Here is a 12,267-nt window from a genome sequence, read left to right as displayed (position 1 = left end):
TCGCTCAGCTCTGCGCTGCCTTAGTTTTCCGGGACAAGTACCTCATCGATGGAAGTACTTGACTTCATCCGCCCTTTAAAGCCTTTTAGGCAGAGTTTATCTGCGGCTTCTAGTTTCTTTCCCCAATTTAATTTCCTTTAGGAGCCTCTATTACCCTCTGTTGGTTTCCTTTCCCCCACCCCCCACCCCTTTTGCAAAAAGCTCCTGTCTTCTACCTCTCTTCAGAAAGAGAAGGGGTTTGGTTTTTGTCTGCTTATTCTTTCTCTGAGGCAGTGGGGAAAAAGTCCTCCCGATTTTCAGTTGGGCAAGCGGGGTTCATGTTTGCCTCCCCCCCTTTTTTTTTCCAATGGATCTTGTTCCTAACATGTACGCTGGTCAACTTCAGTGAGCCTGACCTTCTTGCATGTCTTACCCGAGGATCATACTGTAAAGCACTATTGTGAAATGTTTCTTTTTCCTTAAAATCCTACTACTTAGTTCTCTGTTGTGCTCTTCTTAACAGCTGAGTGTCACGGCATTCCTTTCATTTCTGCTTCTTGCCCCTTCAGCAGAATTTTGGTGTRGGTTTGTTGTTGATGTAAATCTGTCAGGTTTTTCTCCAAGCTTGGAAAAGCAATAGAGCTGTTCTTACAGATGTAGTGTCTATTTTGGCAGGCCAGCTGCTTTTTTCTGAGCTRTGTGGGTTTGGGGTGTTTTTTATTTTATTTTATTTTGATTTTTTTGCTGGGACATGAATAAATGAAGTGAGCAAATCAAAGTAACTCCTGTTACAAGGGACCTGGTAAACTTTACTTGGGGCTTCTTTGCAAGAAAGAAACAGCAACATACAGAGCTAAAGCTGACACAGATAAATCTCTTATGGGATCTATGTGTTATGCTGTGATCATCTTCATCTTGRTGGTTTCCTTGACTTTGTTGTCTGTCTTGTGAATATATCAGCTGATTCTCCTTTTCACACTCTGAAAGCTGATATTACTTGAGCATTGCTTTCCTGTCCTCAGTAACATTGCTTATGTCRTACCTGTCTGCTCTTCTGTTCAAACTAATGCATGTTAACATTGTATACTGAATGTTTTTTTTACAAAGAYTTTGGCTTAAGCTAGTAAATCAGTATGACAGAATAAATCTGTCTCTTACTGTGTTAGTGATAATGGTGCCTTAAGGGTTTTATGGACCTTGTCAGCATTTCTTTAGTTTTGGCCAAACTACTGAAAAGGGTGAGTTGCCGTCAACTAGGAGTAGTGTCAAAATGTTTTAAGAAGCCAGAATATCTAATGGTTTTGTTTTTTTGACTTTGGCATCCTGTCCACCTTCTGTTGTGGTTTATACAGCCTCTTGGCTACCTTCCATAGTGGAGGACTAATGTAGGAAAAAAAAAATCCATCTCGGTTACTAAATGTTTGTGTTGACTGACTTTGTTCCTCATCGCTCTGCGCTATTGCACTGTGTGTTACTGTTGCGTGGTTGCGGAGATAATTGCACTGCTCTGAAGTTTGAATTTGTTTACTTTGTGTTCTGGTAGCTGACTCAGAGCTCACTTCATAGTGTTAGAGAGTTGTTTTTGTAGTTCCTCCCCTTTCTCTCTTCTTTGGTCAGCCAAAAAGTAGCTCTGAATGACTTGTCACATGAAGCAGGGCTGAGAATGGTCCTAACAGGTTGCCTGGCCAGCAGTCTGGTAGGGTATTTTTGTAGTAATTCTCTAGAGGGAGTGATGGCAAGCCATGGTTATGCTCTGGGAGATGGTGCAGTGAAATTAGGTGGTTAAACATTGTTTAATGAAGGTCTGAACTTTCTCCGGTACGGTTGAATTTCCTCTTGGCCTAGCAATCATAATTCACATATCAAGCTCTCATTCTTTTGTTCTAGTCAGCTCTCATCTTTAATCACAGTCATGTTATTGTAGATATCTATTCTTTGGTTGCTGAAACTATACTGATAGTTTTTGAATATAAGCCCTAACTAGATTATTTACGTACATATTTTTTTCCCTAGTACCTTGAGCTTTAACTGTTTTTCTCCTGATATTTGTGTACTAGGTTGAAGAAGCAGTAATGCTAACTCTAGCAAGCAAGCTGAAGCGGGATGATGGCGTCAGAGGACCCCGTACATCCAATCCAGCTTCCGATTCAACTCGGAGAGTATCTGTTCGAGATAAATTGCTTGTTAAAGGTGAAAAAACTTGCATGTAAAACTTCCAAAATTTACAGTACTCATGGCAGTGCATGATAAGAAACTGCATATAAAATGATTTCCACAAGTATTTTTTTAAAATTTGTGACTCTATACTATGGGCTGTATATTGGTATACCTCAGATCCCAACAGCTCCTTGGCTGTAGGACACTTATTTTTGTTAAAATAATACAAAACTTAAAAAGCCTTCTCCTTATTCTATTGTAAAAATAATCTRTCATTGAGAACTGTACTGAATCATAAATTAAAACGCTGATAAAGTGTTGGCACATAAATGTTACTGAATATGTAGAAGCAAGAGTACCAGATTTGGCTTGACAGGAAAGCAAGTCTTTGAGCAAAAACATAACTTGCCTGTGATGGGAAAGTAAGTCCTGAGWGTAACATCAGTGTTCTGATGGTTTTTGATGGTATAAATCAAAGGCAATAAACTTGAAGTTTTTTAAAAAGCAAAGASGTATTTTTTTAGACTTGGTGTCACTAGAATTTGTGTAAGAAGTAGAGGATTAAGAAAACCTAGTTTTTGTAGCATCRTATGATGTTATAGACTGTGAAAGGCTAGTGTAGACTAATTAGTTGGCTCTGCACTGGTGGGAAAAGCTTTTTACTTTGCAGCATTTCTGCGTAAATGAGGTTGTTGGCAAGACTGCATAAATATGCTAGTTTACAGTAAAATTGGGGAGAGCTCTCATACTTTTCAGTTTTTCTCCAGTGTAACTTTATATTTTAAAATTCAGATACTGATACTTTGCAAATACTGTGGGTTTAAACTCTGGTTTGCTCCCTRCAGTAACTGTTGAATGTTTTAATGCCCAAGCTGTGCAGCTCTATCTAGTAGCAAGGTATCATTATTTATGTTGATGTTTCCACTAGAAATRGTCAACAGTGAATATACTACTGTTCACGCTTAAGCTTGCACAGTTAGGGTTCATGCCATTCAGTTGCAGTGTTCATATTTCATGATCTTAGCTTGGATTATCTCGAGACTGATGCTTGTATATCTGCTTGGATGGTATTGCCCAACTATAGAACTACAAATAGCTTTTTCTAATTAATGTAGATTCTGCTATGTTACTGTATACTGGAGCAAGGATTTCCTTCAAATTCCCTTCCCCAGTGCATTGGGAAGCATCTCCAGTAGATCATAAGAATATTATTTTCACACTSTTCTCTCTGACTGTGTTATTCTAAGATCTGGGAGCTTAATATACTTTAAACCATGATGTGATAACTCTCTCGAAGAGCTTGCTTTATCCTTTCAGCTTGGAGATTCTCATTTAACTGTAATTTGGGGGGAGAGAGTGTGTGTGTGTGTGTGTGTGTGTGTGTGTGAAGATATCAAACAGAAAGAACAAACTCTTTAACCAGGCTAAACTGCAGAGCAAAAGTGCTAAAATATGTAATCTGAGATTTTTATTAGCCTACAAGTGTAGATTCAAGGGAAAAAATAGCAGTGTGATATAAATACACTTGAACTACAATGTCTGGCRTAGAAGTGAAGTACCAGAAGAAATATAACTGTGTCCTTGTTAAGAGCAATCATGTTTCTCTTGTATGAGTAAAACCTTTTTTGCAGTCTTTCTCCCCCTTCAGTGGTAAGTTATAGAAAATTAATACTGACRTTGTTATTGCTAATAGTAGCATTAGCAAACCACAGCAGACTAAGTATTGAACAACCTTGAGTCCCAAGCTGACAAGTGTTCAAAGCAGGTCACTGCAAGCATCCATCCAACAAATGTGAATGTTATGTCACATCTGACTGTGTGAAAACTGTATCAYGTGGCTCTCCAAAGAGAACTGTAGGAGCAGCCATCAGTCTGTTTAGAGTGTTTTTTTTTTTTCCGGACCAAATGAGGAACTGACAGTAGAGGTGRGTCATTTGACTATAACTATGCAGAAAGCAAGGGTAAAATCAAGTAGCAATATTCAAAAAGACTTGGGGAAAAATCATCTCTTAAGCCATGCTTTTACAAGGTGTAGACCAATTACAAAATGGTCAATTGATTAATGACAAAAGCTTGTAGAACTTGCTTCAGCTGTTACTACTAGGTCAGCTGAAGCAGCATCTGCAGTGTTGAGAGCCTGATTGATGGGGGGGGCGCTTCTGATATTGATAATTTTAAAGTCATYCTGTTTAGATCTACAGGAATGAGTTTAACAGGAGATGAAGAGCTACATAGGAAAGACAGGCATGTGCTGAGGCTCCTTTCGCATCTGGAGCAGTGCAGTGCATGTCTTCTGCTGTTTTATTGCACAGAACTGTGGTAGCCTCTTACATTCTTAACTTTAGGCTGTTGTATCACACTCAAAACAAGGTTGGTGGGAGGCTGTAAGAGCAGTTTCAAGTGGAAACTGTTACCAATGTTTGTTTAGCCTAGAGGTCTCAAACATACACTCATTCTACAACTGTGGTTTGTTAAGGGTAAGATCAGTCTGGTGGCAACTGTGAATTAAGCAGTATCTGTTGTGTTCATAGAGTCCAATCCAGAAAGGCATAGGACTTGTTTGGAGGATGTGTTGGCACTGCAGCCACTGATAAATGCAGACAGGGCTTACAAGTTTCTGAACACTAAATGTAAATCAATTTGGTATGTCTGCTAACTGATATGGCCCTTATTTTTTGGGGGTGGGGAGTGATAATCTAGGTATGATTTTAACTACTAGCACGATATGAATGGAGAGAAAATTTCAAGTCCCAATTTGAAGTATTTTTGCCCAAATTGTAAGTACATAAGCTATCAAGAGTGTGTTTGGCTTCTGTCCTTGGATTCAGTGATGGATGCAAGCAGAATAGACTTCTTTTTTCCACTTCTGTGAAAAAGTTAATCTTACAATACTGGGGCCCTTTGTCATTTTTTTTCTAAGCTGTCCAGTATTGTTATAAATGCTAATATTAACTATGGTCTAGGGCACRTTTAGACCATAGTTAATGCGTGGTATAGAAAGAAGATTTCTATCCCTGAAGTTTTATAGAGAGAAATAATTTTGAGAGCTGTATGTTCTCTTCCAGCTGTTTTTCCTCAGAGGAGTTAGTCATGACTGCGAAACAGTATTTGGTAGCAGCCTTGTCCCCCTGCTGATTGCGTCAGCAAGTCATGCATGCCTGTCTGGGGAGAGGAGCACACAATTATGGCTCTGATTTGAAACGCTGGGACATCACAGAAGAAGCTCTAAAATCAGTAAAGGTAGAAGCCTCTGAGGGATGAGGGAGGGCAAGAATTAATAATCTAGGCTGCCAATTCTTGAAGAGAGGCTTTATAATCAAGCAGGAATGGACAGGAAAGAGACCAAGTGGTGACTAGCATGCTTGAAGACAAATTAAATAGGAAACATGCACAGCTGGAGAAGGTAAAAAAAACAAATACTGATGTGGGGAGGAGAGACAGGCAGAAATCATGTGCTTGAAGAGGCTCTGCTGCCTCTCCAGCAGGGAAGAAGGGCTCAAATAAAGAACAGCTTTGTTAGAAGTTCAGTGAGACTCATTCTTGCATCTCTGTTTTAGCTGGATTTTCAATATAGGCTCAGTTGGAGAGTAGGGCCTTAAGTTTGTGGGCTTTGTAGTATATAAGTTAAAATAGAGCAAGCATTACACTTTAGCAACTTTCAACTTTGCTACTGCTGTTCCTTGAAACTGATAGTGTGAACACAAAGACAATTTTTGATGTTAAAACAACTTTAAATTCATCTCTAGGGGAAAACTTCACTAAGTTGGGAGTAGTGGCCACATGCCTGCTCCTGCAAGATGCTCAGAGCCTTGTAGTKCTGGACTTGAAAGGCACTTCCTTTTTGAAAATTTGAAAGGAGCTGAGGACAGCAAGCCAAAGTACTATGTAAGTTTAATATTATATAACAGACATTGAATTAAAAATAAAATAAATACCAGAGTGTGATTGCTGGCAATGTACACGCTTATTAATCAGAGGCTTCCACTTCAACTGCTTTTTTCTTGATGCATCTGAATGTCAGTCAGTTTTATATTACCAGTGCAGTTTTGTTTGTTTATAAATGACATCTTGAAGTTACTTGATTTACTAAGAAAACAATTTATAGCATGGTTTATTCCTCAGTTGTCTTTGTGGTGTGTGGGCTTTACAGCCAGATTTTTAAAACCTGGAAATGTTTCAGGTGTGCTTTTGTAGAAACCTGAGGGAAAAGGAAGTGTGAAACTGATTATAAACACGGATAAATGGGCAGTGTAACTAAAAATGAAGGGAATCAATATATTGGCTTTTTTCAAACCTTTAGGTACAGTAATATCCCTTGTCACAAGAGTAGGTGAGAAAATTAAAAGGAGAGGAAAAAGATGGCACCTTTCTTTTGATGATTAAAGAAGTTCTTCCTTAATTTGTTAACACTGAGATTACATGAGATTTTTTTTTAAAATGCTGCGTTGACTTCTGTGTATTGAAAGTGTTTCCTTTTCATTATTACATTGTATAATGATGCTTGTAAGTTGAAATAAATAAAATCCCTTATTTTAGAAGGTGGCAGTAGAAAGTTTCACGGTAAATGAGTGATTAATATTTATTGAAGGGAAAATTAGTGGTTTACAATAGAACACTTACAGCATAACTGTGATCAACATACCAAAGCCAGCAAGCTGCAAGGAGATTTGAAAGTATCACCAAGACTGCTTCTAGGACTTCACTGAGAAAGGGAAGCCTGGCTCAATGTGTTGCTTCAGCTCTTACACCTCTGATTCRCGGTATACCTGAAGTAGGAAGTAAAATGATGTATATCTTGCTTAAAGGAAGCATTTGAAGTGGAAGGAAGATTTAGATCTCTTAGTATATTAAATAACTGGCAGTATTAGGTAACTTGTTTGACTTCTGATACCAATCTATAGTTGTATGGTTCATAGCTTTTCATACTTAGCTCCTCTGAAGATAGGTGAGTAAGAWTTAGGAGGTAACTGTATTGTATTACTAGAATTAAAAGTTAGAAAATAAAATTTTTGTCAGAGATTCAAGGTCTGTCTTCATCTTAGACAGTCTTAAGACGTACATTAAAYGGGGGCTGAGCTGGGGAGGGGACCTTTTGGACAAAACCAGAGCAAAATAACTTTGCTATGGATGAGAAAGCATTAATTTCGTTTGAAGAAGTAATGCTTTTTTTTTGTGTGTGCTTAAAAGCAAACTGCATTGGGAGGCATATGGCTTGGCTGTTTGTGGCAAGATAGTAAATAAAGCATTTCTGTATTCTGACTTGTTGAGTTGGGGGGGGGCCAAGGGAATGAGCAGAACAACTTTTGGTTGTAGTTTGTGCATTAGTGAGTGTAATGTTCATGTGGGTCTGTCAAACCATACCCTCTTACACATGTCAAGAGGGTTTGTTCCTATTTCTGCCTGAGAATTGTCATGGGTAGGGAGAATAAACCGTTTGTGAAGTCACTTGTACGTAGCTTTGACTGTGTCTAGTGTAGCTTCCCCCCCACCCCTGCTTTGTAGGGATCCCACACTGTTTCTGAAGCATCAGAAATCTGCATTCAACTTTCCCAAAGTCTGTGGTACTTTTAAATTTAACCCCTGCATTCCTACTCTTTCTGTAATTTGGAATGGCATTTGAAATTATTAAAGCACTTTGCTTTGCTGTTACATGAATGGTGCAGGCAGGGAGCACTGTGCAGTGTGATTTTTTTTTTTTTTTTTTTGGGGGGGTTATCTATAGCTACGTTGTCCGAGCTGCAAGTTATCCRTGCTGTGGATGGGAGCCAGCTCAGGTCCAGCAGAGTTTGTTGGCTCAGGCGAGTGTGTATTAGGTCAAGAGCAGCACTCTGCAAATATATATATGTATATATATATATATATATATGCCACCTGGGTCTGCTTTTGCACCAGCTTAAGCAAGGCTTTCAGGGGCACCAAACTAGCTGTTTGGGAGCTAGTTTGGATCTGTAATGGCTATATCTGAGTCTGTCCCCTGCGGAAACTCTGGCACGTGTCTGCGCTTATGCTCTGGCCTTTTGGACCTACTTGAGACAGTTTATCAGCATGGGTGCTGGCTCTTGCAGTGTTGTGGCATTTGCTCTGCCTTGGCAGTGAGGCCTCTGCTCCACAGTATTTTTGCAACTCTACTAGGCCAGCATTGAACAGGAGTGATTTCTAGGGGAAGTTCTGCAGTGTTTTTGCATGGTATTTCCTGTGACCTGGATTATCCAGCTGTCTTATCTTAGCATTGTAAGGACTGATGAGGTGGCTGTTACTAATAGAGAACACTGATACTGCTTATCCATAACATATTGGTTGTGTAAAGTGGTTAAATTGGGGTTTTATTCACTGCTTTGCTATATGTAACTAACTTGCTGGGAGAGGAGGTCAATACATTTGTGGCATTAAACTTGCTTCTTAGTGAGGTTTGTGGAGCCCTCTGAAATTCAGCAAGTTTGAGCTATAATAGTTGCTTCTACATTTTGCTTATTTACAAATCTGTTAAGTCATACAAATAAGTTGGTAGAATGCACAAGAGCCGTTCTCTTGTGAAGAATATATTTTGATAAGGATATTGCTTTATGTGGGCAATATATATAAGGTAAAACATCAGAATCTTAATGAAGTTTGAATTATATGGTCCAAACATTCTCTTTTTAAGCAGCAAAATTCAAAAATGACTTCAACGTCTAGACTGACATTACCAAAGAGACAGAATTTGAAATACTTATGAACATTATGACTTTGGCCCCATAAAACGTGTGAGTTATACTTAATCACCAATATTAACATGGAGCAGGTGATAACATCTATTTCCTGACTTGCTGTTGTTTAAGGCTATCGATGCAGGTAAGGATAGATTTGTGTGTGTTCTTAAATTCAACGGTTTGTTGCAGAGTTAGGAAAAGCCTTTGTTTTTGGCAGAAACTTGCCTTGGTTCACAAGGTTTTCGTATATGTTATTGTGGCCTTCTCATTTGCACATCTTCAGAGAAAGAGCGTGCTCTCCTGTACTCGTGCACGTGAGCATCTTTGTTCTTGTGTTTTCACAAGAAAACTCACTACTTGTGCCAAGACAAAGGGAAACACTGAAGTTTGAGTGTTTTACATGACTTTTTTTTTTTCTCACTCCGAAGAAACTGGTGATCAGTGAACTTTCTGCTGACTTCTGCAGGAGGCCAAGGTGAGGCGACAGCTCAGGAGAGCTGTTGCGGGCTGACTGCTGCGGCTTTGAACAGATTCAGTTCTTTGCATTCTCCCTTTCCCTTGCCTGCCCTTTTCTCAGAATTAGCAAAAAGCAGGCAGGGTTTGTGAAGTTGAACAATGCACAAACAAAGGAAACAAGGAGTCAGCAGCCCCTAAAATAAGGGCCTGGTCYGAAACTCCCACCCATGCAGTGTGGGTTGGCAGTTCCTCCAGGTATTTGAGGCTGGTGAATTTGGAGATAAAGGGATGGAGGGATATTCTGATGGTGGGTGTGCATAACTGATCCACAGCAGTTGGTTCCTGCTGCACTGTAGTTGGAGAAATACTTTGAGCTGCTCTGTATATTCTCTGTTCCTCCTTTCTGCTTTCTTCATATAGATACTTTATGGAAATTGTAAATTGTGAGTGTGTCTTTTTTTTTTCCCCTACCTCCTGGAAGGAAAGTAAAAAATTAAATCCATGTATATAGCTGAAACTACTTTTTTTTTCGTATGTTGGGAAGACTACTCTGAAGATTTTAGGTATAAGTATGTCCCCAGTGCAGTGTGTATCTTTTGGAGCTAACTCTTTGGTTAAATCAGCTGTAGTTACTCAAATGCTGCCACGTGGAATTTTAAAGAGTGCAACTGTGAACTTCTAATGCGAAAAGCAAAAGGCTTCTGTTTTGCTGGGATCCTCGGTGCACWTTTACTTGGTGCGGTAGGCTGCAGATGTGGGGATACCAGTGCTGTGGCACKCATGGGGCAAGTGGGAGTCAAGTTCCATGTGCGCTGTAGAGGCCAGCCAAGTCTGGTGAGTGTGCAAACAAGAAAAAATCTGGAGAATTGGGGAGCTCTTAACTGCCATCAGATGAATTTGGATTCTTTGCCCTGATGTGTCTCCCTGTGTCTTCAGAGTGCATTTTATGTGCTACTGGGGGAGCCGCTGTAGCTGGCAGGGGAGAAGTACAAGCATTTACATGGTGGGTAGTGGTGATGTTTGTGCGGGTTCTGAACCTCCGGGCATGTTCTCAGCATTGCCTAAGCGCCCTGATTTCGGATGCTGTCTGCTCTCGTGTTTTGCAGGCTGGTGCTGCTGTCTGTGCTCAGTTACTGTCCCTGTACCCTCCTCTGCAGCTGTGCAACCAGTTCATTTCACTGTTGTGTGTAACAGGAAAAAATTATGCAAGGAGAGGACGGAGCATCCAAAGGCTTTAGAAATCCTTGTTTAAAACCATCCTGTCACTGTGCAGTCTGCTTAAGTATGGAGCTTTGCCCTTAGGTATTAGAAGTGCCTTATGTAGATGAGCTCTGTGGGGGTTTGGATAAGGTCACCTTTTGAAGTGCCAGGGATCTGGGTATGAGAATCCCCGGTGCTTTAGGCTTGGCGGAGCTGAGCCTTTTAATCACAGTAGAATGTTTGCATTGTCTGCAGGGCGGATGAGCRTTGTTAGCAATGAATCACTGTGTATAAAATCGTGTGACATAAAGAGAAATGCCAAGGTAAATCTTCTGTGCTCGTTAATTATATTTTTAAGAGTMAAATTTGATTTAGAGTAGTGTAAATTAGAAGATTTGCTGGTTTGGACTTCAGGAATGGCTTTATGCTTGCAAAAATAACAGTATTTTTTTTCTTCTCTCTACAGAGGTTGCAGAACTTGAAGCTAATTTACCTTGTAAGTATAGTATTTAATGGCATGCATTTTAAGGAGAAAACTGCTGAATTTATTTTGACTGAAGTATGAATGCTAATGATGTTGTTCTCAGGGAAAGCAGGACAAAACTGCCAGCCCAGCGAAGACTTAAACAGATCTTATTTGTTGCCCCCTTTTCAGGATGTAGAGGGGGAACCCTCATTAGTGTCGTTTGGAAGCAGTACTGATCACTTGGTTATRTTACATAGCTGGTGGCATGTGGGAGATTATTTCTCTTAAAATGCCCCAGAGTTACTGGGAACTAAAGGCTGCACGTGCTGTCTCGGTCCTGTTTCTACTCTATTCTCTCTTCGTTTCCAAAACAGGAGATGCTTGTCCAGGGGTCCAGTTCTCAGGAAGTGTATTAAAACACCCTAGTGGTCTTTCATTTCACACGTGAGCTGTAATCTGATATGTTGGTTAATAGTGAGAATAGTCATAGAAAATWCTAAAAACCACAATCTGTATTCCTTTAAAAAAGTAAAAAGGCAAGAGGATGTGGTTTTAGCACTGGAATCTCATCTGCAGTGTATGTTTTGCTACAAGCAGGCACTACTAGTGTGGGCTTTAAAATAAGTTATTAAAAGTACAGGGTAAATCACTCATTGCTTCTGAAGCTGAGAATATATAGTTAAAAATCAGATTTTTATATAAATATTTTTTGCTCTTTAGCTTGAGAAAGAAACTAGTTCAGTAACGAGGAACAAAACAAAGCCTTTTATAAAAGGGAATGAAGTTCCTAAGACTGCAGTTCTTGCTAAGAGGGTGTTGACAGTAAAGCTGAGTTGTTGCTGAGCACACTTTGCCTTCAAGTGTAGACCAGGGCAGCATCATTTCGTGTCTGTGTAATTTTGCAATCCATACTTGGAAAATAAGTTATCGTGTAGTAAGCTGAGAGGCATTTTTACAGCTGATYGCTTGCTGTAAAGAAGCTCTACATAGCTTCCAGTGGTGCATATGCTTACTTCAGAGTAATGTAAGGTGCTTCCCATGCAGGGGAAGAGGCATGAGCAGCAATCTAAGAGTGTGTGTGCAGACTCGTGCTGTGCTGTGCRGTCACACCGTCTTGCCTGTATGCTCATCCTTCAGAAGAAAATGATGAGTATTCTCCCTAATTACACTGGCAGGTAACTCAAGATGTTTCTAGTCTTTCCTGTCTGAGGGAGGCTTTAAGCATAATATTTTCTTCTGGTCAGACTTTTGAGTTGGATCTCTTTGTTAACACTTCTAAATCTGGATCAGCTCTTGGATCTTCCTCTCCCTTCCTCCCCC

At 39.8% G+C, this 12,267-nt stretch overlaps 1 protein-coding gene across 1 annotated transcript in view; it reads left to right on the top strand.

Annotated features, from left to right (window-relative positions):
* Positions 1–2,040: 2,040 nt before the first annotated feature.
* The window catches only part of UBE2F (ubiquitin conjugating enzyme E2 F (putative)), a 77,712-nt gene continuing 67,485 nt past the window's right edge, over positions 2,041–12,267 (top strand). Inside the window, exons 1-2 of the mRNA XM_085299315.1 lie at positions 2,041–2,169; positions 10,948–10,977. Coding sequence (XP_085155441.1) covers positions 2,052–2,169; positions 10,948–10,977 — 148 coding nt within the window. The 5' untranslated portion in view covers positions 2,041–2,051. The remainder of the gene's footprint in view (positions 2,170–10,947; positions 10,978–12,267) is intronic.

This window comes from Rhea americana, unplaced genomic scaffold (genome assembly GCF_003343005.1).
Source record: "Rhea americana isolate MKP2758 unplaced genomic scaffold, rheAme1 scaffold_15, whole genome shotgun sequence".
NCBI classification, from domain to species: Eukaryota; Metazoa; Chordata; class Aves; order Rheiformes; family Rheidae; genus Rhea; species Rhea americana.
The sequence above is the reverse complement of the archived record's forward strand: the minus strand, read 5'-3'. Positions and strand labels throughout refer to the sequence as shown.